Source organism: Pantherophis guttatus, chromosome 1 (assembly GCF_059756535.1).
Source record: "Pantherophis guttatus breed Tessera chromosome 1, ASM5975653v1, whole genome shotgun sequence".
NCBI classification, from domain to species: Eukaryota; Metazoa; Chordata; class Lepidosauria; order Squamata; family Colubridae; genus Pantherophis; species Pantherophis guttatus.
In genome coordinates this window covers 291,001,158-291,028,023 of record NC_142063.1, presented here as the reverse complement: position 1 = coordinate 291,028,023, position 26,866 = coordinate 291,001,158, and the positions used below count along the sequence as shown (strand labels likewise).

Genomic DNA, 26,866 nt, shown 5'->3' with positions numbered 1-26,866 from the left:
TCTATTTTCAACACATAATTCTGGTTTTCCTACGTCAAAACAGCCACAAAAGAATCAGAACAGTATTAAAATTCAAGAGTGGGAAGGAAGCAGAATCCTTTTTAGGACAGAAAAATAGTCTTTTACTGTGAGAGAATGTTCTTGTTCTATCTTATAATTTGAAGAAGATTGAAAGTTCATTTTTAGAAACCATTTCTCTGTACATTTTATGTATCCCCTACCCCTTCCATAGATAGTAAGTTTTAGTGCTTCTCCCACCCCTCCCCAATTTCTCCTAATCTTTATGGTATTTATTAATCTCATGAGATTTGCAGAGAAAGACATAAAAACGCTTACTTCCTTCAGTTCTTCTGGCTTTGTTTTCTATAATTAGAAAATATGCATATACGTATACAATTTGGTGTTCTTGCAGATTTCCCGTTGGGGTTTTTTTTTTTTTTTTTTTGCCATGATATTCTTTCCCTTTGTGTATGCCAAGAACAGCGTTAGACAATCTATTCCATCAGCCTGGATATGGAATCATATCAACATTCTTTGTTGCCAATTAAAAAAAACAAACACCAATTCACGCAAATCAATGGATGTAATGGGAGGCCATCGTTTTTACTCTTGCTGTGGAAATTAAATCATATTCTGCTTGCCTATTTTAGATCTTTCTGCCTGCAGAATGGATTTTTAATAAATTGGAATAAAACACGCACTAGGATTATACTGATATGCAAAAATGCCATCTAAATGGAATGTTGAACGTGATCATAGGATCATATTCTGTTTTTTGGAGAAACAGAAAGTGATAAGTCTGTTTCATTCAGCAATTGAGGCAGCCCTACTTAGAAAAGCCCTGGAAAATTTTGCCTGCAAAGCACATTATAACTGATATCCCAACCTTTTCTGAAAGCACTTGCCTAGTGTTTATTGCACAGATAGATACTTATGGCTTAATGAACACCCTTCCCCCACAAAGAAAACAATTCTCATGAATGAAAAGAACATGAAACTGAGACTAGTAAACCATTTCTAAACAGAATAGATATTCGTGCAGATTTGAGCAGAACAACAATGAGAACCAAAATGAAGCACCAAGACAATTCATTGAAAAATTATACAAAGGGAAGGGGAGAAATTATTAACCCTTACCATGTCTAACTATTTTTTATTTAAAAAAGAAAAAAATCAAGATTTTAAAAATCAGTAGAGAAAAATATTTTTTTTCAAATCCAGATCTGCGGCAAAGAAAAAGATGTAAACATTATATGTCTATGTAAAAAAAAAAAAAAAAAAACCAAGATAGATATGCTATCATTTGCATTCTCTTTTAAAATAGTTGACCCTCTCTGATTAATTTCATTTTGGCATAAAAAATAGGAACAAGTTGTTTAATTAATGGTGGGCAGATTCACTGTAGCCGACACAAAAAATGTTTGCTTGCCAATAAATAAGAAATAATGAGTGTTTTTATGACTGGGTGGAATACAGAAGCAGCATACTGCTAAGTTCAAATGAACTTAGTGGATGAATTAAATAAAACAATATAATAAGGATATTTTTTTTAAAAAAATCCATTGATACTGATATGACCACCTCAGGTCCTATTATATCACAAGTACTCAGCTGGTTTAATAAGCAAAATCCATTAAACCCATTGACTACACCACTCCTAGCTGTGTCATCAGGTCAAATCAGGTTGAAATTAATAGAAGCTGCAAAGCAAAGAGTTTGCTGGATTGTGTTCTAATGGAAATAAAAAGTCAAGTATAAACATTAGAACTAAGAATGGGTAGGAAGCAGGAATTTAAAGCGAGAAAATGCATTAGTGTTGGGAGACAAATAGATTTTTTTCCTCTGGAAAAGATGCTCCCCCACCCCCCCACCCCAAAAATACTGCAAGAACAGGAATTGCTTTCTATCAAGGCATGCATATAAGTCTTTAAATAGCTGGGCAAAACATTGCCAGATCAGATACTTAAATATCTCAAGTTTGGTATAAACCCTATAGATTGTAAAAAAATTTGGATACAACATATTCTACAAAACTTCTCAAGTTTGCTTTATTGCACAAAAGCTGTTATTAGGACTTCACACACAAGCGTGTTACTCACAGAACTATACCATACTATACTACTAGATCTGAGATGTTACTTTATCACCACCAGCCGTGTGCAAGATGCCATCCTATATTGCTCTCAAGAGGCTAAATAATTCCTACTACTACGTCATCTTCAGCAAGTTGGGAGAATTATAAAACATAGGTCTCTGTCAGAAGCTTGTGGAAGAAAAAGCCAAAACAGAAGAGTTTGTGCCATGCGAACATTTTACAGCATTTACACCTGTGAGGCAGAAGGGAAAATGCAAATATGCCATTTCAAGGGTATAAATGTGCATATTTAAAAAGATGCCAAAGAAAAGCCAAACCTGGAAAAAAAGCTGGATTTAACTACCCAAAATATGGCAGTGCTCAATCTGAACACATTAATTAACCAAGGTTGACCAAAACCTATTAGCCACAAAGATACCACTTACTGGAAGAGCATAATGGACTCATTTACTTCAACCTGCTTGAAATAACAAGACTGGATGAACCAAATATAAATCTACTTTTGCTAGGTTTCAGGAACCATCATCCAACTGACACACACAAAGCCACTGATATAAAAATGAAATGAGAAGCAAGCTAAAATTATCTGGAGAGATCGGACACTACAACCAGAACCAATTATAGAAGTCTAGCTATCTAGAAGCATCCTTTAAGATTGCTGTTCCTTCAGCAAAGTTTGAAACATTTTTCTACTTTCTATCTGATTGATCTCAGCACCATCATGTCCTGCTTCATGGATTAGGGTTAGGGTCAAGGATCACTACTCGGATACTTTTTTCAATTCTTCCAGTTTTCTGGAGCAACACTTCTTGAAAAAAACACGTATTAGCTGCAGGTTTATCTGCAGAATGATGGCAAGGTCATAGATTCAACATGGAACTGAATACCTAACCCAGCTACTGGAACAACATTAATAGAATGAGAATTTTCACAGAATATTGTCCCCTTCTGCCAATAATCATTTAACTTCCAAGATTGCAGGTCAAATTATTTAATTTTATTTACTGTTTAGTTTTCCAGCAATTCCTAAGGAGATGGAATTTGTGCTAAATGAACTATGGGAATTTTATTTCTGAAACACTAAGGCAGAGAAGCATTGGTCCCTTACTTCTGACGTAAGTATATTGGGCAGTTCCTATTGATTCTAGTGACAAGAAGATGCTGGCTTTCCCTTCCCATTAAGATCAGAATCCTCCTTAAAATACCAAACATGAGATGCTGAAGTCTGAATCTTGAGCAATACAACATTCTTATCGTGTGCATATGAAAGCAGTTCCAGACAACTTTTTATTCTTGTTTTATACCAGCCTTCCTCAATATGATACAGCTCAACATGTTTACAGAAAAACTCTTGTTCACCACATGACTTTTGGCTCAGACTATCCTGTTGCACGTAGAGCATAAATTGGGACGGCTGATTTAAATTATTTCAATAAACATAGGAGATAACAGTTAGAAAAATCAGTTTGTACACCCTTTTTTTCCTATAAAGCAAATGTTTGGCTTTTATTGCTATAAACAGAAACTTGATAGTGTTAAGTAATGTCTAGGGCATGTTTAGAGGTCAGATGTACTACCAGTAGCCAGATTTTTTTTTCGTCCTATGGCCAGCATAGGCAAAAATAGATAATGAAACTCCATCAGTCATTTCTGGGTTTAGAAACTAAGTGGAACTTGTTTTGGATCTAGTCAATATTTGGGAGACCTCTAGGGAATCCCAGATTGCAAATTAGACTGGAGTCCAAAAATATCCTTGAAGAAGGCAAGCCACCAACGTTGTCCAAAAAATGACATATGCATGTCCATGAAATTACCAAGAACTGAGCTCCACTTGAATCAAACAATACCTTTACAGTACTCAAATTCCCTAGAATTCAGTTAGGTCACTGAACTTCATTAAACTAGAAACTCTGATCAAATAGCCTAGCATTATATTCCTAACTATGGCTGTGATCCAGACGCATTAAAAATAAACAGGAATGTGATCACTGATATCAACGAAAATCAACTTTGAATCAAGACGGCAGTTTCCTAGCTGTTAAGGCAAAGCTTGAAGAGGCAAAGATGCTCACCGCAGGAGTTAAAATGGCTTGAAGAAGATCCCGCCCAAACACAAGAAGCTGATCTCTGAAGAGCACAATGGGGTAAAAAAATCTATCAGCTTCCTTGCCTTGCTCACCACAGATCACATAAAAGAAGACCTAGTCATTAATATGTTCACCGTTAACTTGAGCTATATTGTGTATTTTGTAAAGAACAAGTTTTAGAATAAAACTGTCTACTTCCAGATGAAGATATAACTAACCTCTCTCCAATTTATCTGTGGGTATCCCTGCTAAAATCTGCAAATTCTTTAAGTACAGTTGCATCAACGCTTGGCACTATAGGGGATGTACATAAGTGAAACATGCTGCCTTTTTCAGTAGTGAGCACAGATTTTGTTTTTATCAGCCATATTTAGTTAAGAGTTGGAAACCAAGTGCAGCGGGAAGCAAAGTGCAGAATCCATTTTTCTTTAGTGATCTCTAGGACCAGAAAAAGGACTGATTTGGCCTGACACCATCAGATGGCAATGTGCATAATCCTGGCCAGGTCCCTCTGATCAAAATTTAGCCAAAGGGGGAAATTTCTTCAAGGGAGCTTCTTGCACATTCTCCCTCAAATTAATCCCCTTTCCTGATCAGCCGCAAGAAGAATGGCAGCACTGGGCAAAGGCAACCGTCCGCAACCTGGAAGCTGGTAGCTTTGTTTGAAAAACAGCACCAGCATGTGATTCGGGCATACTTCAGAGGAAGCTGCATCACACCCAAAGTGGTTGGCTGGCAGCCAAAAGGAAAGAAAACACAGGGTCCTGCAACAGATTTGACAAACACTAATTACAGAAGACATCATGCCAGAAACAAAGGCTTAGTGGAAACCCACTCTGGCATTTCCCCAGCCCTCTTGGCACCACTCCTGGCCCACTGACGAAGGTATGTTGCAGATACAGCCTTTGTAGACACAAACAGTGCACTGTTCTCTATTGTCTTCACGGAAACTCTTCTCTTTTTGTTAATCAGTTTCCCCATCACTTTCCCCATTCCCTAATGAAGACACTGGATGTGTAACTTTTGAAGAACCATTTGGACCTGTAATAAATTTCCCTTCTCCCCCCAAAACTTCCACCATGTGCCAAAAGCCACCCAATATGGCAAACATTCCCAGGAGGCAGGTCTCAATATCAGCAGTGGTTCAGCAAGCCTTTACAGTTTTCGAAATGTCATGGTATCCAACAAAAATCAAGAAAATGTTAAGGCCCAAATGAGATCAACTAACTGGAATGTACTACTTAGTCCAGAAGAAGGAGCCAGGTCAGACAGTCCATTCATCAGCCTAACAGGAAAACGGCTAGCAATTTATGGATGGTCACATCCACTGCAGTAACTGGTGAATGAGGGAAAACCCCTCACTGTTGGGTCTTGGGATTGTGACTGCTGCTTACCAACTCCAGACTGATATAGCTTTCATTTGTTCTAGTCTTCCTGTCTAAGGAAATATCTGGAGCAACAACATTTCCTTTCCTGGCTCTTGTTGGCCTTGTGCTCGAATGCCATTGTGCTGTCTCTGATCTTGAGGTGGGGCTTTTCCCCCCAACAGTAACTGGGTGGAGTGGTGGCTAAAGGGTTACAGCGCCAGTAGAGTTGGAGAGTTCAAGGAATCAGATGACTGATCCCCACTGCTGCTGCTCCTCCGGTGAGCTTTGGAACAGGATTCTGATGGGGAGAGTGGTGAATCCTGGTCTAGCACGCTGGGATAGGTGAAGACCAAGTTGGATGTTCCAGGGGTAACAGCAGGAGTCGAAGTCACCACAATAGGTGTGTTGAGTGGCTCTTCTCCATAAAACCCCCCAACAATGCTGATGGGCTTAATGACAGATCTCTGCCCTTTTTCAGGATCTGAAGAGGAAGAGGGGATCTCTTCCTCCACAGGCTCTTGCTTCACCACCACAGGACCACTCATTCCAGTCCTCAGGGCCTGGAGGCTATGAGGTGGAGGGGTTCGATGCCCCTCGGGGCTGATCTTGCACATGGGGCTATGAGCCATTAACATGAATTTCAGCCTCTCTTTCTCTTTCTCTAGATCAGCAATCTCCTTTTGCAGCACTGATTTCTCCTCCTCCAGCTCCTCTGTTTCCTGTAGATCCAAGATAAAGAGATGGTCAGCAAGAAGAACAGCAACCAGCATTCCAAGAAGGGATTTCAAGATAAACAGGCTTTACTTCACTTTAGCAATTGTAGCAGAATACGTATTGGCAGCAGTAAGGGGGATGGACTAGGTCCGTGATGGCGAACCACAGGTGGCACATGGAGTCATATCGGTAGGCACGCAAACGTTTCCCTAGCGCAGCTCCGACATGCATGCGCATGCTCGCCAGCTGATTTTTGGGCCTTCTGGGCCCACCGGAAATCGGGAAACAGGCTGTTTTCGGTCTCTGGAGGGCCTCCAGGGGGGAGGCCATTTTCGCCCTCCCCAGGCTCCTAGAATGGCTCTGGAGCCTGGGGAGGGTGCAAAACGGGCCTAACGGGCCCACTGGGCCAAAAGAGGGGGGGGTTGTGTGTGCATAAGCGGGGGGCGGGGCGCATTGAATCATGGGTGTGGACACGCACGCGGGTGATCCCCCCACGTTCCCCCTGTTTTTGGCACGCAATGGCAAAAAGGTTAGCCATCACTGGACTAGGGCCTCTGAGTGATTCTATTACTTGTCTAAGGACTGGTGGCTGGCCATTTAAAGGCTAGATAGAGATCTGAAAGCAGGTTTGAAACACCCAAAACACAAAACATTTTCTGACAAAAATTTACTACACTGATATTCATATTCAAAAGTTAAGCTCCTCCCCAAAATTTACTTCGTTTATTTGCAATTAAGTACCTGTCACCATAAGAATCTATCAAAGACAGGATGTTGTCCATGTACACCTACTGGCTGTTTTGATAAATTTGAATCAATTTAATAGGTAAAAAACTGGAATGATTGCAAGATTAATGCTCTCATTTGCCTTACAAGTAAAGGTGCAACACAATTTGCCTGTAACGGAGTATAAATGCATTCTTGCAACAAAAATATGATCTCCAAAAAGATATGTATGCAAAACAGGTTTGAGATAATTGTAGTTCTTTTGCTGGTCATGAAGAAAGAAATACTCTATAGGCATTTGCTTTTTTAAAAAAAAAATCTTAGGTCATTTTTTAACATTTTTAAGTGTTTACTCCAACATATTTGTATGATTATCTGATATAAGCAGAATGAGGAAAAGTGGGTAAGATCACTATTCATACATATTCAGCTTTATTACTTTATTCTTATCCTTTTGTTAACCAATTCCCAGCACTTTCCCTATTCCCTAATGCAGGCATCGGATATGTACCTTCTGAAGAACCATTTAGCTCTGTAATAAAGTTTTCTTTTCACCCCAAATTTCCACCATGTGCCAAAAACCTCCCAACCATCGCAAGAATCTCCATGGGGCAGCTCTCAACTTTAGCAGTGATTCAGCAAGCCTTTAGAGTTTTAGAAATGTCATGATACCAAACAAAAATAATAAAATGTTAGATCAGCGATGGCTAACCTTTTTGCCATTGCGTGCCAAAAGCGGGGGGAGCGCGGGGAGGTTGTGCGCATGCGTGTGCCCACACCCATAATTCAATGCCCCACCCGTGCATGTGCATGCGACCCCTTCACGTTCCTACCGCTTTTGGTATGTGATGGCAAAAAGGTTACCAGTGGGCCCAGTAGGCCTGTTTTTGCCCTCCCCAGGCTCCAGAGGCTTTCTAAGAGCCTAGGAAGTGTGAAAACGGCCTTTCCCACCCCCCAGAGGCCGGAAACGGCCCGTTTCCCGACTTTCAGTGGGACCAGAAGGCCCATTTTTCACTCTCTCTAGGCTCTAAGAGGCTTTCTTGGAGCCTGGGGAGGGCAAAAACAGCCTTCTCCACCCTTCAGAGGCCAGAAACGGTTCATTTCCCAACTTCCAGAAGGCCCAAAAATCAGCTGGCCAGTGCACGCATCCATGCTGAGCTAGGACAACGCTCACATGCCCACAGATATGGTTCCGCGTGCCACCTGTGGCACGCATGCCATAGATTCGCTATCACCGTGTTAGTTCATCTTGTATCACGTAGTCACAAAAAATCAGGATATTATATGCCCTATTTACAAAGTTATCCAGCCTCATGTGCAGAGGCAGGCCTATTTTAGCAATTGGGCAGGAGGCTATTCAGAAATTCCAAGACTATAGGTTAAAATGGACATCAGTGGTAAACTACATCAATATTGTTTTCAAGAAAATGATACCGTTTGTCCATGAAGTCACTGTGTGTTGAGCTCAATTCAACAACTCTTCATTTTATCTTACAAAAAACAAAGGACATAACCAGAAAGGAGGAGATTTGTGCAAAATACATACTGCCTGGAGTTTCTCAGTCAGCTCTCGGCGCCTGTTACGGCATTTTGCTGCTGCTAGTTTGTTCCTTTCTCTTCTAATTCTTCTCTTCTCTTCTTCTTCAGGTGATAACTGTAGATAAGCAAATGAACAAAACATTAGTTCAAGATGGTAGTTTGGGATGAATCAATGAGAAATATGATTCAACTGATGAACCCATGGTTTAATTTTCACTTTTCATGTATTGTTCAACTGATTTATATTCTGCTTTCCCTTCAGGAGCTCAAGGCAAATCTATTGACAACCCATCCTCCCTCCATTTTTTCCACAATAACCACTTTGTAATGTGATTTGAATGGAGAATGTGTGAGTGGCCCAAAGTCACCCAGTGAGTTTCCATGACTCAAGGTGAACTTGAACCTGGATCTCCCCCAGTTCTTGTCCAACTTCTTAACCTCAAACACTATACTAGTCTGGAAGGTGATAGCAATTAGGGCCTGAAGACTGGTGAAGATAAACCAGTTACTTCAAAAGCTATCATGTTACTAGCTGAACAATGCAATTCTGGGTGTCAGAACTGAGGCTCCTTCATAGGGATCCAGGGGCTCTGAGAAAACACTCTTTCTCAAATCAAGATATAATACAGCACTGGAGCCACTGGGGAGAAAGAAAAAGTGATAGCAAGGTGGGGGAAGAGCACAGGAGTGGGGAAACCACAGGAAGATTGGGCAAGAAAACAATGAATCTGCAGTTAAGGCTGAATGCAAAGATAGAAGTCTCTCGGTAGTTTCGCAATGTGGGTGGTTTGTGAGGTAAGAGTATAGGAAGATGTTGCAAGTTTTTCTTTCTTAGGAAAAAAATCTGTGTGCTTCTTCTCCTGGGACAACAGTCATTAACTGGAAGGTCAGAAGCCAAGGTCCAGGGGGCTGAACAAACTGGAATAACCCTAATCAAATCAAAAGGGCTGCCTTTCCATTCTTTCCTCTCCTACCTCTGACTTTTTAAGATAAGACCCTACATTTCCTGCATCATCAGGCAGCCTTTAAGCAATAGGAGATAAATGTCATGGAGGGTGTGTAGTGTGTTTCATTATGCCCACACACAGCCTGGAGAGGAGAATCAATGCTTTTTGGGGGGGACTGTAGATAAACTCAGATTTCTAGTAACTTCTCTGCCCTCTCCTCCCACCTGCACATGTGGCAGAGATAACAGTTATCTCAAAACCACTTCAGTATCCTAACTATAGTTAACCATCTGCTACAATGAAAAAGGAATTAAGCCACCCAAAGGTTTTCTTATTCTAGTCAAGTATCTAATTCTAATCAACTTCTTTCTTGAATCTAACGACAAACTAGAAATTAGAAACATGACCCCAATGCAAAATAGTTGAATGGCACCCATGCCCAGCGACTGGGTTTTATCCTATTCTCAGCTACATTGTTAACTCTCTGATCCTTCTCCTTATTCCTGAATAGCCAAGGTAAGGTCCAGCCAGATCAGTGGTGGGTCGCCCCCAGTTCGGACTGGTTTGCAAGAACCAGTAGTAAACTGGTGGGAGGCCCCGCCCACTACCCCGGATGTCATCATCAGCGATCTGCGCATGTGCAGAAGCAAGGCACGCGCGCGCGAAGCAAGCATGTGTGATCCCGTAGCGAACCGGTAGTAAAGGTAAGTAGAACCCACCCCTGAGCCAGATCCATTGCAGATCAGCGGAGGTGAGAGGGGAAATCAAGATATGAAAATGGATGCACTGTTGCAATCAAAGGGGCGGAGCTTTGATTGCGACACTGCACCCACCTACTTGTGTTCCAGATTCTTTGAACAGTAGCATTCATAGCCATCAACTGTACTGAGAATTATGTGAATAATTATGTAAATAAATAAATAAATAAATAAATAAATAAATAAATAATCAAAAGAAATCGCACTAATCCTGAGCCTTAATGGCTTTAAAATGGGCCTCTACCAATGAAAGAAAACACCACTGATTGTTTATTTGATTTCTATCTTACTTTTCATTCAGGAGCTCAAGGTGACACAGTGTTTTCTCCTATTTTCCCTACTACAGACTGTTTATGAGATAGGCTGGGCTGAGAGGGAGCAACTGGCTCAATGTAAGTACATAAGTTTCTGTGGCTGAGGGTTGACTAGAATATGAATTGCCTGACGTCTAGTCCAACAACTTCGTCGCTGCACCCCATTGGCTCTCGATAATGACTAGCTGTAGCAGTTAGGACAGCACTCACCCATCGTGCTAAGCCTGGCCTTATTTTAAACATTGTTTCAATTTGCCATTGTGGCCTGGTTTCTGTACATATCCTTATGCCATAATGGGTGGGTTTGCACAACACACTAAACCAGAGGCATAGAAACCGCATTATGCCATAGCATAATGAGTAATGTGTTACCTTCAAATTCAGATATATATTTATCTCTAAATTAGTTGCTCAGGAAGAGCAGGAGATTATTACCTTTTGCCCTCTTATGGATTATCCAGAGGAATACAGTTGGCTACTGTGGGAAGGACTGTTTGGCATGCTTTGGGCATTTCCAGGGGAACAGTCCTTATGTTCTTAGGACAGAGCTACCCATTAGAGAGAAATACAGGGCTGCTGCCTTAACTAGCAACCTCATATTATATTTCCATCTCCCTAGATCTTTGGTTCTTACCGTAGTTATGTAAATCTCCAAATACAAAAAGTTTTTAAAAAGTTAAATACTAATCCAATAACATTTAACAATATTGGGTGAAGATATGGGATCAATTTTACCATTGGTTAGAAAAGAGATACAGATTAGTAAATTAATAGCTATGTAAAAAAATGGTATAATTAGAATATTGTACTTTTGGAGAAATGTTATAATAGATTTGGTGAAAATGAAGACAGAAGAAACAACAAAAAGAAGATGAAGTCACGGAGAAAACACTGAGATGTCGCATGGGAGGGATGACTGATGTATTAAATGTTTGTTTGTGTATAAAATAAAATAAAAATTCAAAATAAACAACAACAATATTGGCTGAATGTTGACATGCACCAATAAGCCTGGCTTTAGTAATCTATTTAGCGATTTACATTTTGCTCAGAATTCCTGATAATTATTCAGCAATACAAGATTCTTGGATTCCCTTTATTTGAGAAGTTACTGCATAGATGTCCACCAGACAACAAAGAATGGCATTTTGTATTATCTTAAGCCTTACACATGAGTTACAACCAACAATTTAGTTGCAATGAAAATGAGAGAGTGAACCTTTCCAATGCTTTTGGAATCCACATGTTCTAGTGAAACTATCACTGAAGGAGACACTATTAAAACATTGATACAAATGAAAACTTAAGCAGGGGTATCACATCAGATTGGGCTAATAATTTAGCTTGCTGAAAGCTGTCAGTCCTGATTGGTGTCAACTTTCTACCTTAACTCTACAAATCTTTCCAGCTTTGTTATTCAAGATTCTATGGCTTATACTGAAGTCAGTATTCCTTCAAGCTAATTCAGGTAATGCATAAATCTATTGTCAGTTGCCACCAACTTTGAAGCACAGGCTTAAGATGTTACATTCAATATCAAATCCATTCCGTTAGTTGTTTTAAATAACGGAGCTACCTGCTCATCTCTTCTCCTCCTGCCCACAGTGGTCCCAATGGTTTTAATAACACCAGGCCTTTGTAGGGCTGTGTGTCCAGTAACTGAAGACAGGTTGGGCAATGCGTGGCTGTAGGGATGCGAGCGAGAGTAGGCACTTGGCATGGAGGTTATCACGGTGGGCTGAACCATCCACTGTAGGTCTTGGCTGGTGGTTATTGCGTTGAGAGTAGGAATAAATGTGTTGCTCGATCCTGGCATATCGACCCGGAATTTCTAGAAGACACAGAGAGACAAGTCAGAAACCTATTTAAATGAAAACACAGGATGCCAAAGAACTCCAGGACAAATACATGCATGGCTTTTCCATCAAATGAAAATGATGTGCATCTAATTCATCTGAGCATCCTTGCTGAAAGCAGTTATACATGATCTGGAATAGAGTATTCTGAAAAATACTTTTAACTGGAGATGCCAGGGATTAATTCACAACCTTAAGTGCCGTGGTGACGCGGTAGTTAGAATGCAGTACTGCAGGCTACTTCTGCTGACCACCGGCTGCCAGCAGTTTGACAGTTTGAGTGTCACCGGCTCAAGGTTGACTCAGCCTTCCATCCTTCTGAGGTGGGTAAAATGAGGGTCCAGATTGTTGGGGGCAATATGCTGACTCTATAAACCGCTTAGAGAGGGCTGTAAAGCAGTATGAAGCGGTATAAAAGTCTAAATGCTATTGCTATTAATATCCAAAGAAAATGCTTTGTACAACTAGAAGAATAATTAGCAAATACTTCATTCTTGAGGATCAACAAAATTACAAGAAATATGGTAAGATTTCCATCAGATAGCAGATACTTCCATATTGCTGCATGATTTCAGCATAATTGTGAGATTTTGTTTTATATTAGTTAATTGAAATGATAGTATGCTTTCTCGTTCTGAGCTCTGTTTTCAACTTAGTGCTTGCTAATTTAAGCAATATTTTCCCATATAAGCAGACCTAATTTTTCTTCAGAACATTCTTATCCAGACAAGTAAGAGTTTCTAGACTGTGAGTACAAGAATATTATCTGGAAAAAACTAATGATATTTCATGCAAACTTCACTTGAAGTTACAGTGATCCTGGAAAAGTGACTTATGACCCATTCTAAGCTTACAACCACTGTACTATCCCCTTGGGTCATGCGATTGCAATTTGGGCGTTTGGCAGTTGACTTGCATTTACAATGGGTGCAGTCTCAAGTGAACACATTATTGAATTTGGAAGCTTTCCAACCAGCCTCCTACAAGCAAAGTCAATTGGGGAACCTGGATTCACTTAACCAGATCATTCACTTAATGACTATAGTAAAAAATGGTAATAAAATCTGATCTGATCGTGTTTTTGACCCATTTAACAACTACATCAGTTGGTGACTGAAATTCCTGTTTCAATTATGATTGTAAGTTTAAGGGCTACCTGTAAATGAATTTGTTTCCCAATTTATTATAACACAATACGACAAACACCAAGCACAAAACATATATATATATATATATATATATATACTCTCTTTTTACAGCTACTTCGTGATGGTCATCTTCTAATATTTACATTCTCCCCCGATTCCCTTTATACTATTTCATTTTCTTCTTGTCCCTTTCTCTTTTAATTACATTATACTTCTTAACAATCATATTGATTTTATACATTCTATACATTATCATATTCATTCTTTCCATTTTCAAATTCACCCCTATTTTTATTATCCATTATTTCTAGTCTCTAGCCACTTATACCATTTATTCCAGATTATATAATATTCCGTATCTTCCTTTTCTTTGAGCTCTTTTGTTAATTTGTTCATCTCGGCACATTCTAGGACTTTTTTTATCAATTCTTCTTCTGTTGGTATGTTTTCCCTTTTCCTGCTTCTCAATTTTAAGTACAGTACAATTGTATCTTTTCCATCTTCAACTCTAACTCTTACGACATATTTTTTTGATGCTTCAATAGTTAAGCTAGAAGATGTTCGAAGAGGAATTATTCTTTGAAAGTTGATTTTTATGTAATGTTAACACACACAATTTTATAGCTTCAGACGTGATAAAAACATACAGATACATTGAGTTACATATACAAATATGTAAATTATTAAAAATATTGAAAGAGACAGTATTTCCAATTGTTATGTAGGAGTAATATTTTAATAATTGGAGAAGTTGCAATTCATCCTTCCAAACATTGCTGTGGTTCTTTGTTCCAATTAATCCTAAAGTATTAGGAAGGACATCCATTATCTACCTATTCTGTCACACCCTGAAGAACTGACTGGTGTACTGGAGCAAGCTTTTTATGGTCCCAGTATTGATTTAAATACTAGGTAGGATATGAAAATAAATTAAAAAATATTTTCTATTAATATAAATCAGCATCTTTGAGTGGATTTTATTTTGTATGAATCTTTTTAAATATACAAACTTTAAATATTTATTTGCAAGCCAAACAATATAGCATAAATCTCTCGACCCATTAAATACTAGACACTTCTATTTCTCATTCTATACATTGGAGCAGCCAATGATTTCTTTAAAACAATCCAGAAGTGAGAGCAGACAGTTAAACTGAAAAATGCTTTTGGTTCCTCTTTAGCATTGGGCAGAATACATTGTAATTTGCAGATGACTAGCCAACAATTTATATGAAATAAACACACTAATTGATCTTCTTGGATTGCAGCTTAAATATACTATGTAAAAAACAATTAAAGGGACAAAGTTGAATTGTATTAAACCGATTCACTCAAAGCAGAAACCTACACATTAGGGATGCCTTGCCTTGACCAACTTCTCCAAAGTGCTTACATGAAGCACTCCCTTCCATAACGACTGTGTTATTTTTGAGTTATATTAAGCATAATGTGTAAATTATTTTAGCAAATTGATGACACTTGTGTCACTAACAGCAGAATTCTCATAGCACAAATAAATAGGGCTATGTTATTAAATAAGTTGTTGCTGCCAATTTAAAGAAATATTTTCGTATTACTCAGAGGTGACTTTTTAACATAATACAAAGACAGAAATGGTTGGGATAGACTGCACTCATTAGATTGGCTGGAGCCTCCAGGTAAATTGGCGTTTGAAGCGTTGCAGAAAACTGGAAAACATGAAAGCAAAGATTTGTGTGGTGTGGTTAGAATAGATAAGAAGACTGAAAAGTTCAAACATTTCTATGTATTGCTGGGGAAAAACCCACTGAGCACTTCCAGTTTGTCAAGGGATTGGGTAAACAAAAGTTGCAAATTTTTATCCTTACGTTTGAAGCACATTATTGACTTTAAAAAAGGAGATTATTTATGGAATGCATACATATTTCATGTGGTTTCATCAAGAGGAAGAAAAAAAATCAATCCTGGAGTGTTTCTTTGAAAAGTTATTAGCACAAATTTCTGAATTTTGTTTGTGGAAACAGGATAATAAAGCACAAGCAACTTACTCAGAGAGTGAAACTTAACTCTGGAAAGAAAAACAAGCGAACAAACAATAGATATTTCTGCGCAAAAAAAAGTAAATCTATTAAGTATATTCTTGGCCATACAAAAACAACTTAATACTATAGATCCGTGATGGCGAATCTATGGCACGTCTGCCAGAGGTGGCACACAGAGCCCTCTCTGTGGGCACGCATGCCGTCACCAGCTACTCTTCTGGGTTCTGCTGCGCGCATGTGTGCTGGACAGCTGGCCAGTGCGCATTTGCATACCAGAACCCGGAAGAGACCAGCTGGCCAGTGCGCATGCACACAACAGAATCCGGAAGAGCAGCTGGCTGCCGCGCACACACGCACCAGCCAGCTGCTCTCTTCCAGGTTCCGGCACTCTGGCACGCATGTGCGCGCTCCAGTTTCAGCACTCGGTGCTGAAAAGCTTAGCTGTCACTGCTATAGATATTAAGTTAGTGAAACAAACTAAAAGCTAAATAACTTCAAATGTCACTGTTAAGAACAGGAGCTAAGAATACTTTCAGCACTGTGATATTTACTGCAGGATTCAGGCTTGCTTGGAATATGGAAGAAGATTGTAGAAAATGTGGGAGCTTAATCATTTGTATTTATTTGTCAGGTATCTATTCTGGTTTTTAAATCAGGAACTCAAGTCAGTATATATAGTACTCTATCCTCCTTGTAGCTAAGGGCAGAGTAGAAACTTTGCCTCTCTGCTCCTTATCCAACACCTTACAGATACTACACAGCATTCAGTGCAAAACTAGGAGTAAAAAGTTGCAAATAAAAGAAATTTGTATGTTGTGGACTATAAAAAAGATTATTAGGAAGACGACTGTATCCAGGAACTACAACTTTCATTTTTCAAATGTTTTGGATAGATTAGTTTCGTTGAATGTGAATAAAGTGATAAACTTTAAAAGAGATACTATTTAGATGCACAACGTCTTGTTTATAAATGTTTATATGATCTTATTCCTGTAAATTAAATTGTAAAGTAAATCTTTGGGAGAAAATCAAATGCAAGATTGCTTATTTACTTTGGGCAGGAATTAAATATGTGGGAAGATGTGAGATTATTTGCAAATAAAGAGATAAAAAAATTCCACTGGCCTTTACAGCTAACAATTTGTGTCACAAATGAGTTTTTAGGTATGAAGATGATATTAGAAATGAACTGCATTTCAAGTACGGGGTTGTTTACAAGTTACTAGTCGACTAAATGAAATCCATAGGTTATTTGTGCTTGTAGAAAGACACGTCTTTATGTTAAAAGCCAAGGAGAACTCAAACAGATGAAAAAGCTGGATACATTAGCACAAATTGCAGAACCAATAGGTTAATCCTGTAGTAAATGTGGAAAAATCAAATAGCAAACAAATTAGTTCAGTTGAAAGAATATGACTAAGGATATTTTGAGAAAACACTTTTCTTTACCTACTTTGCTAAAGTGTACTTTAACATATTGACATCTGATATTTCATCAACTTTTGAAGTTTATCAGAGAATAGAACAGCAAAATTTTAAAGAAACTGAGATGATTGTAAAGCGTAATAAAAAAACCCATTCTGAACAAATTTACAGAAATAAATCTGGACTATATTCCCATTGCTCATAATATAAAATTTGATAAAAGTAAAACTGAAACTATTGTTGGAATGCATCGTCCACAGAACAAAGACTTTTTAGATGATTACACATTTATTCAAATTCATAGCAAATATGACCAGTTTTATAACTGTTATTGCAAGAAGTGGAGTTTCAGTGGTTAGATGTACAAGGCAAGGCATTTGCAGAGCTTAAATGTTTAACTAAATTGCTAATTCTGAGGTATTATTATGTTGATAAAACAATTTCTATTTCAGCTGACGCTATTGCTGCTGGATTGGAAGTACTGTTTACTTAAGTTTAGTTCAAAATAATTGTAGTAATATTCAAGAAAAGGGCAGAAACTTACTATTTCAAATCTTATTATACCCAAGTGGCACATTAGAAAGGGTAATACTGTTAAAGGGATATTTAAAAAGTAAAAGTTAAATCAGATTTGGCAAATCAGCAGCCCAAATTTTCACAGATACTTCAAGTAAAAAAAAGTCATTGAAAAAAGTGTACCAAAAAATTGAGAAGAGAAAAACCAAAATAATATTGTAGGAAAGCAAATATATTTACCATATTTGGGAGTTAAGGAAAATGATTGGTGAAAACTTGCTCAAGTAATGGGAAAGTACAAAAGTCTTCTAGTGCTAATATGGTTTACCATAGGCAATAGGAAAGATCTGCAACTAGCTAGACAACTAACTGTAGCTTTCTGAAAACAGGCAGCATCAGAAAGATTGAAAATGCAGTAAAATGTTGCAACCAAACAAACAAATTAGAATTTTTTAAAACTACTGATAACATGTGGTGTAAGAGTCATTACACAAACAGAAACTATTAAGCATTGGAGAAAACAAGTAAGATAAATCAGAGAGACGCAGGGATTCAATTACTTCTGAATAGTGGATTACTCAAGTATATTGTGTATATTATTGTAGCAGTTTGATGACACCTGTGTTATTAGTAGCAGATAAATCACGGGTGTCAAACTCGCCACGTCACGTTGCCGTCACGTGATGTATAGCGACGTTTTCCCCCTTCACAGAGCTGGACTGGGCATGGCCTGTGCATCCAGCCCATGGGCCGCCAGTTTGAGACCCCTGCTTTAAATGAACAAACTGAGACAGCTGTATTATTAAATGGCAAGGTTTTGTTGTCACCCAAAAAATAATATCATCACATCATTCTTTGGATTTGACTTTTTAAATATTTAAAAAACAAAGGTATTGCTTTCATATGCCAGGACACCTATAATGTATGGTTTTGCTATGACTGACAAATAGGCCTTTTGCATGACAGAGCCCCCCTCCCCACCCCGCCAAGAAGGTCAATCAGGGCAGAAATACAGTTTTTGCTGTGACAAGATGGATTATCTTAGTAAAGTCGTAGTGGCTCAGTGGTTAGAATGCAGTATTGCAGGCTAACTCACCACTCACTCCAGGAGTTTGATTCTGATCAGCTCAAGGTTGACTCAGCCTTCTATCCTTCTGAGATGGGTAAAATGAGGACCAAGATTGTTGGAGGCAATATGCTGACTCTGTAAACTGCTTAGAGAGAGCTGTAAAGCACTATGAAGCACTATATAAGTCTAAGTGCTATTGCTATTGCTAAAGTGGAATGATGGAGTTTTGCAAATCCATATTAAACATGACAAAATTGTCAACTGAATTCAATGGCATTTAATCCTAGGTAAATATAGGAAGAATAGCAATATAAATCTCTAATGTCAATGCAGTCTTCAGGTAGAAACTCTGGGTGTTGCTACAGAACATTACTAAGTCCATAAATGCCAATGTTGCCATTTTTTGCATTCCTGCATGCAGGTTTTTTAAGATGGTTTAAAAAAAAAAAACGCAGAAGGTCCACGCCCCAACCTAAAGCAATAAAAGAAAAAAATCTTCCATTTTGGTCTTCTACTTTCGTAACCACATATATCCAAGGGATATGGTCTTCTGGAGTCCTTCGCACAGATTTGGGGAAGTGGGAAGTATATAGTTACTTACATTCCCACTCTTTACATATAATCTTTTTCTATATTTTCAGTAGGAAGAAGCAACTAAGATCTGCACCTACTCTGGGCCTCCGTAGTTAAGAGTGGCTAGGATGCTTGGTGGGCTAAATTCCCTGTCAGAATAAGACTATAGATTCAGGAAGAATGGATAAATTATTTATTGCATAGAGTTAAGGAACTAATTAAGAATTGAAGACAATATGAGAAATCAAATTGAAAATCTCATAGTTTAAACTCAGTCTCTTCCAGGCATGAATACACATTCAGACACAAGCATACACAACAAAATACAACTAAGGATACAAAGGAACAAACAGCTCTGAACAATTCACATACATCAATTCATTCACACACATATCTTTTAATCTGCCTTTAGCTCCACATTTCCATAGATGGCTGTTTCTCAATCCTCATTTCAAAACCGGGCCTGCAGAAGCCAGCTGAGAGAGATTCCCTCTTCTCCTGATAGAAGATGAAAAAAGTAGGGATATATGGAGTTGGGCTCCTGCCTTTTCAGAAGTTGATCTGAGAGAAGGGGGGAATTGTTCTTGGTTGATTTCTTAGAGTTTGGGTTTCCTGGGTTTTAATGGGTTCTGTCCACAGTCTAGGTCCGTGATGGCGAACCTATGGCACGCATGCCAGAAGTGGCACACAGAGCCATCTCTCCAGGCATGCGAGCCATCGCCCATTGGTCTTCCAGGTTCTGGCGTGCCAGCCAGCTGGTCTTCCCAGGCATGGGAACGCTGGAAACCAGAAGAGCAGCTGCCTAGTTCATATGCACACGCCGGGAAGATGATCTTCTGGTTTCCGGGCCACGCATGCACATCGGCCACCTGGTCTTCATGTGCGCATGTGCACCTGAAACCGTAAGAGCAGTCGCCTGGCATGCACATGCGCACCGGGCGGCTGCTCTTCCGGTTTCCGGCATGCGCACACTCACGCACTCCCGTTTCAGTACTCTGTGCTGAAAAGATTCGCCAACACTGGTCTAGGTCAATGTTCCTCAATCTTGGCAAGTTTAAGATGGATAGATTTCAACTCCCAGAATTCTGAGGTTGAAGTCCACCCATTCTAAATGTGCCAAGGTTAAAAAACACTATTCTAGATTGACTGCTTTATGAACTCTTTCTTATCTAAATCCCAGGGAGTGCTTTTCCCTTCTTCATTACAACTTTACTCTGTGACCTGTGTTATAATCCATGAAATATGGAGGAGTAGATGAGGAAAAAGTTGTGTTTTCTAACCAGTCATCCCAGAGAATTCCAGTGTGTAAACTCAGCCATATTCTACTCAATTATCTTCCCAGAATACCAAATAGTAACTCAAAAGTCAAGGCTGACACATAGAATGACAAAGCTCAGCAGTCTTTAAGAAAACACTGATATAAGGTAAGGAATATCCCTGGCTCTTTAAAAGACGAAAAGTAGGCTGATCTTAAGCAAACCATTTCATATTTAAAACTAAAAAGTTTATGTTGCTGGAAGTATATGAATGACATTGACCTTGTAAATTAAGTAGGACTAAGTCTACTGAGGGAGGAAACTACTAGAAAATCACAAGTTTGTATGCTGGACTGGGAAGTCCAAAAACATCCAAAGAAAACTACAGCAAAAACTTCCATACTATTCCTGTAAAAATTGAATGGTTGCATTTCATACAGTCACATCTTTCTTTTCTTCTAAAAAAGCTTAACAATACCAATAATAACAATATTTGTAGTCTAACATTAAAAGCATTTTAAAAAGATACCCTAAGTTCCAAGCTGATAGAAAATGAAAAAAAGAAGATTTTAAGCCCTGGTACCAGTTAAAGTACTGCTGCTCTATATGTCTGATCTGGAGACGGTTTTAAAAGCAGAATATAAAGATGTCTCCAGCTGAAGCAGATTTATGTGCCTATACTTTAATAATACTCCATAAAAAGCGTTTTGGGATTCATATCAGAAAAAAAATTCCTACAGGTTTTTCCTCTGTCTAGACAAAACAAAGTAGGAGCTTTTAAAAAGACACTAGATAATAATTTATTTCAAAAATGTGTAGGTATTTGTGTGCATATATAAAAAATTTAAAGGCATACTAGTCCACCTTGTTTTGTTTTCATAGTAAGTCTGGAACTTTCGCTGGCACCAAAAGCTGGGGCAATGGAGGAAAAAGTAAACAACTGGCAGCCTCTGAAGGAGAAAAAAAAAAAGTAGAAGAAAAGGATTGCTTTTCTGTAACAAGGATACAACAATTGTTGGATTAGGTTTACAGACTCATCATGCCCCAGCATGGGGTTTTTAAATCCATTAACTAAAAGTATTTGCAGTATATGAAAATTATCCCCACTGTTTTGATTGATGTAGCAAGGAAAGTAAAATAAACTAGTGAACTAAACAAAACCAGGAGATCTGTCCTGCAGAATACAACTAATGTCAACTACCAATTCAGAATTTGTGCCTTGAGGATAATTCGTGAAGATGGTAATAGTCTTAACTGTGAAGGTATGTGATGAGAAAAACACTTATTTTCCAGAATGATGCAACATAAACAAGAGAGCAAGGGAACAAGGAGAGAAGTCAGTGGCATCATCCTCACAACCTGCTTGGGAAGGTTAACATTCTCTGGAATAATAAAAGCGGGGATAGGATTTACAAAGGAAGAAAAAGGCTCCAATGTAAAGCAGAAGTCTGTATTAACAATGGATTTCAACTTAAAATACTCAGTCTTGCTATTCTCTGAACTAACATCCCTCTGTAATCAACAAGGAAGATGCTCCTCAAAACCTCCTAATGAGCATATTTAGGAGTTAAATGCTGTTCTTCAGTGTTACATTATAAAATCATGGCTGATGTCACATGAGCCAAGGAGGCATACTATACAAATGCTAGAACATGAACATTTCTGACACACAGTAATCTAGACAAGCTGTTTTAGCATCATGATATGTGTGCTTTAGACAATGAAATAATCAACCCGACAAAACATGATGTTGTCCATATATACCGGGACTCCAGTAGATTGGGACTTGAGACTGCTGAGAATACCATGGATAATCAAGAAAAACCACCCAATCAAACAAATCAAGCCAAAGTTCTCACTCAAGGCTCTATCTATCCTATTATGTGAGAACCTGGCTCTCTACAGAAGCTGTAATGCTGGGAAAGTTAGAAGGAAAGAGAAGAAGAGGACAGTAACCAGGTGGACGACTCAGTTGCAATGTTGTTGGGTACAAAATTTGAAAACCTAAAAAAACAAATTAGGAAAGATTGTCACAAACAAAATGTATGTGGCTGCTAAGAGTTGGCACCAACTTGATGGTACATAATGAATCAAATCTTGATTATCCAACCAATCAACTGGTTGAGAATTTTAAGATTATAGTGGACTTTGTCAAGACTTGGAGGTTATATAGAGCTGTAGACTTTACTGGAGAATCAAAACAATATCCTAGAAGAAATCAATAACAAATCATCTTCACACTACTGTCAAGGCTAACAGCATGAATAGGTATGCCTGGTCACCAGAGACAGAGCTGAACTTGAGTGTTTTTACCCTACTTAATTACAACCCATCTGAATGACACTGAGTTGGACAACAGTGAAACAGTGATTAAGAGCTATCAAAGAAACACTATAGGTAGTCCTCAATTTACAACCACAATTGAGCCTCAAATTTCTGTTGCTAAGTGAAACATCTGTTAAGGGATTTTTACCCAATTTTATGACTTTTCTTGCCACAGTTGTTAAGTGAATCACTGCAGTTGTTCACTTAGTAACAGAGTTGTTAAGTGAATCTGGCTTCCCCTTTGACTTTTTGTAAGAAAGTACCAAAAGGGGGACCACCTGACCCCAGGACTCTATAACCATCATAAATATGAGTCAGTTGCCAAGCGTCTGAATTTTGATCACATGATCTTGGGGATGACACAATGGTCATAAGTGTGAAAAAACATCATAAGTCACTTGTTTCACTGCTGTTGCAACTTTGAACGGTTATTAAGTGAACTGTTGTAAGTCGAGGACTACCTGTATTATGTTATATAATGTCAGATGTTAAGGGAGGGGTTCCTATCATACAGGTCATCTAAGTCACTTATATGAGTACTCAGAAATAAACATCTCCTAAATGACTGTGGAATAAAAATCAGCAAAGTGGCTCAGATACAATATTCTTGGCAACTACAGTCATGGCCTCATTCCTTTACAAATAGGAATAGCCCTAGAGACAAAATAGCCTACAACGAAGCAGAAGGATTTTGAGTCAGGATTTATTTGAGACTTATAGGTTCGTTTGTTTGCTTAACTAATCTGAAACTGGTTATGTGCATCTCTCTATGTACATGCTCATACATGCTAATTCCCAACATATCTGGCTAGAGGAAAAGAAACAATCTTTCTAATCCTTTTTTTCTTTTACATTTTAGTAGGATTTTTTTCCCCTCCAGTGAAGCACACTTCAGGCTCAGATGGATATTCTTGAGTAATCTTTTGCAGGATGGAAAAGTTAACTATTTAAATTATTAAACATCAAGCTGCTAACCTTTTTCATTCAGAGGTGAATCTAGAGTTATCAGACCAGAATAAAAATGGAAAGTTATTGTGGACTTCCATAATTCAGAGCAAAGAAGAGCCACTGTGCATTTGTGGGTTTAAGAAAAAATAGTGCTGGATTTCCCATAAGATTTGCCTTATCCTATATTATGTCTTACAGTAGCCAGTCTATGCACCCATAGTAAATAATGTAGTATTCTTCTGATATTGGAAATAACAACCATGATAAGTAACCATCTATGTTTGAGATCGTTCTTCCTAATAAAGAGATATAACCAATGGCAAGATAAGAAGAACCTGCACATCCTTATTGCACAAATCTGCTACTCTTCTTAGCATTATCTTATTTACCAACACTATAACTCCATGATGGGACATGGTGGCTCAGTGGATAAGACACTGAGCTTGTCGATCGAAAGGTCGGCAGTTCAGCGGTTTGAATCCCTAGTGCCATGTAATCGGGTGAGCTCCCGTTACTTGTCCCAGCTTCTGCCAACCTAGCAGTTCGAAAGCATGTAAAAAATGCAAGTAGAAAAATAGGGACTACCCTTGGTGGGAAGGTAACAGCGTTCTGTGCGCCTTTGGCATTTAGTCCTGCCGGCCACATGACCACAGAGACATCTTCGGACAGCGCTGGCTCTTCGGCTTTGAAACGGAGATGAGCACCGCCCCCTAGAGTCAGGAACAACTAGCACATATGTGCAATGGGAACCTTTACCTTTATAACTCCATGAGGATACTCAGCAGAAAATGAGCGACTTGGTTGAGGTTGTCCATCAGCCTCGTGGTGAAATTGATCTGCTCCATTCTTCTCATTGTTTCACAACATTTGATATTTTTTTACTGAAAAGATCAGCCTACCATCAACTACAGTGATGGCTTACAGGATCTCAACTTTTTTACTGTTTTATAAATTGAAAGATAAATTGTTATTTGACCTGAATTATTATGATTCAGTATTCTATTTTTGGTTCAGAGTCTTAACCTTGCAGGATATTTTCAAGATAGGTTCCAGGGTAAAATATCAAAATACATCCATTATGTGCAGAGTTATCTGTACTGTGAATTTGTGATAATAGCATAGTTTTCATAAATGACAGACTGCTTTAAGAGTGCAGCAATTTAAAGGCAGTAAGTTCCCAAAGACAAGATGCCTCACTCTGAATTAAGAAATTGGGGATAGATGAGGGAGAGTGAATTTAATACATTTTTTTCTCTTGTCAGGCAGCTGATATAAAATAAGAAGTTTATGAAACTTTCATTCTTCAGTTGAAGTTAAGATTTATGCTTAATCTGCAATATCAGTAAGAATCAAAGCAAAAGACATTGCAGAAATTCTCATATTCTCTTTGAACTGTCAGGCGTAAACTATACATGCATGCTTTTTTCTGACATGATTGCCATGTCTTTATTTAATCTGGAACATAACAGCAGTGTCTTAGGGTGTATACACCACACCCTTTTTGGACCAAGCTGTTCTTCATTTCTTTATTAAATTTCCATCACACCCTTAGAATGGAACTACTATTATCATAAACTGTCAACAAACACTGAAGGCACAAAACAAGATTGAATTTTAGGACCTCTGTAAAAAGGATTTAACTTCTTGGTCTTTTGGCTAAGATTAAGGACAACATGTACTGTTGTAGTGAATACAGGTAGTCCTCGATTTATGACCACAGTTGAGCCCCAAATTTCTGTTATTAAGTGAATCATTTTAAAAGTGGATTATGCCCCATTTTACGACCTTTCTTGCCTCAGTTGTTTAAGTGAATCACTGCGGTTGATAAGTTGGTAACCTAGTTATTTAAGTGAATCTGGCTTCCTCACTGACTTTGCTTGTCAGAATGTCGCAAAAGATGATAACATGATCTTGAGACACAGCAACGGTCATAAATACAAACCAGTGGCCCACCATCTGAATTTTGATGACATGATCATGGGGATGCTGGAAAAGTCATAACTGTGAAAAACGGTCATAAGTCACTTTTTTCAATGCCGTTGTAACTTTGAACGGTCACTAAATGAGCTGTTGTAAGTCGAGGACTACCTGTAAAGTTGACGACTCTACAGCTGAAATTTTATAAGAAATACTGGTACGGTCATATAGACATGATGTCGAAGGCTGAAGCCGATTGGGCTTCTTACATCACATCCAATAGATTTGAAAGACTACTAACAGATAGTGGGTATATGAGAAGGTGAGAGCTGGTTGGCTACTTGACCAGTCAGTTAAACAGCACAATCCTGATCTCCACAAATCAAAGTCACCTGAAACAATTCCAGTCCCAGAGAGCAAATTTTACAAAAGTGTGTAGAGATAAGTTTAGATATAGGTGAAGTTTTTTAAGAAGGGATGAAACTTTGAGACAAAAATGTACCAAAAATACTGAGAAAGCAATAATTTGAACCACATGGGTATTTTTTAATATGCTGTATATTTGAAGCAAGCAACTCACCCATTCCACACACTTAGTGTAAATTACTCCTTTCCATTATCTAAAATCTTTGGAAATCTATCTGGATTAGCCAAAAGAGGGCACCAAAGAGGTGTCTTTGCTATGGAGCTGGGCAGAGAGAGAGTCATTTCTGGTAAAATAAAGGGGGAGAGGGGGGGCGGGACTCTTTGATGTATGGAGTCTTGCAGACTGGAATTACTAGCAAAGTTTAACACAGGGCAATTATGCACAAAAACAAAAGCGCCTATAGCTTATAGTTAAAATAATGCTTTATTCCCCATGTTGCTGCTTTACTGCACAAGTAATAAGAAAGCCATGGGGGAAGGGGGGAAGAAAGCAAAGACAACTGATGTAAACATGTTATGAAATATCATAAGTTTGTGTAACTGAGGAGATTGTGCAATGCCTTTCAGAGAAGCCATAATTTTTGCCTATGATGAAAAGGCAGGTGGGGGTGGCGGGGAGAGAAATAAAGAGAGAAATGCAAATTGAGAGAAAAAAGGCGGGGAACAAACTGGCCATCAGACTTCAGTTCCAACAGGAAATATTCCTCATTCTTTAAGTTCCGACATCATTCAAGACCAGACACTGACCAAAAAAAAATATCCCAAAAATGTAGCCAGAGTGCTCAGATCCTGTAAGAACTTGCATTTTGAAGGTCAAAACCCAATCAACAATAAATACC

At 38.5% G+C, this 26,866-nt stretch overlaps 1 protein-coding gene across 2 annotated transcripts in view; it reads right to left on the bottom strand.

Annotated features, from left to right (window-relative positions):
• Positions 1–5,203: 5,203 nt before the first annotated feature.
• Positions 5,204–26,866, bottom strand: part of FOSL2 (FOS like 2, AP-1 transcription factor subunit) — a 28,750-nt gene continuing 7,087 nt past the window's right edge. For both annotated transcript variants that reach the window (XM_034427992.3, XM_034427993.3), the window contains exons 2-4: positions 12,124–12,378; positions 8,536–8,643; positions 5,204–6,268 (exon numbers count right to left, since the gene is read on the bottom strand). In XM_034427992.3, coding sequence (XP_034283883.1) covers positions 5,759–6,268; positions 8,536–8,643; positions 12,124–12,378 — 873 coding nt within the window. In that variant the 3' untranslated portion in view covers positions 5,204–5,758. The remainder of the gene's footprint in view (positions 6,269–8,535; positions 8,644–12,123; positions 12,379–26,866) is intronic.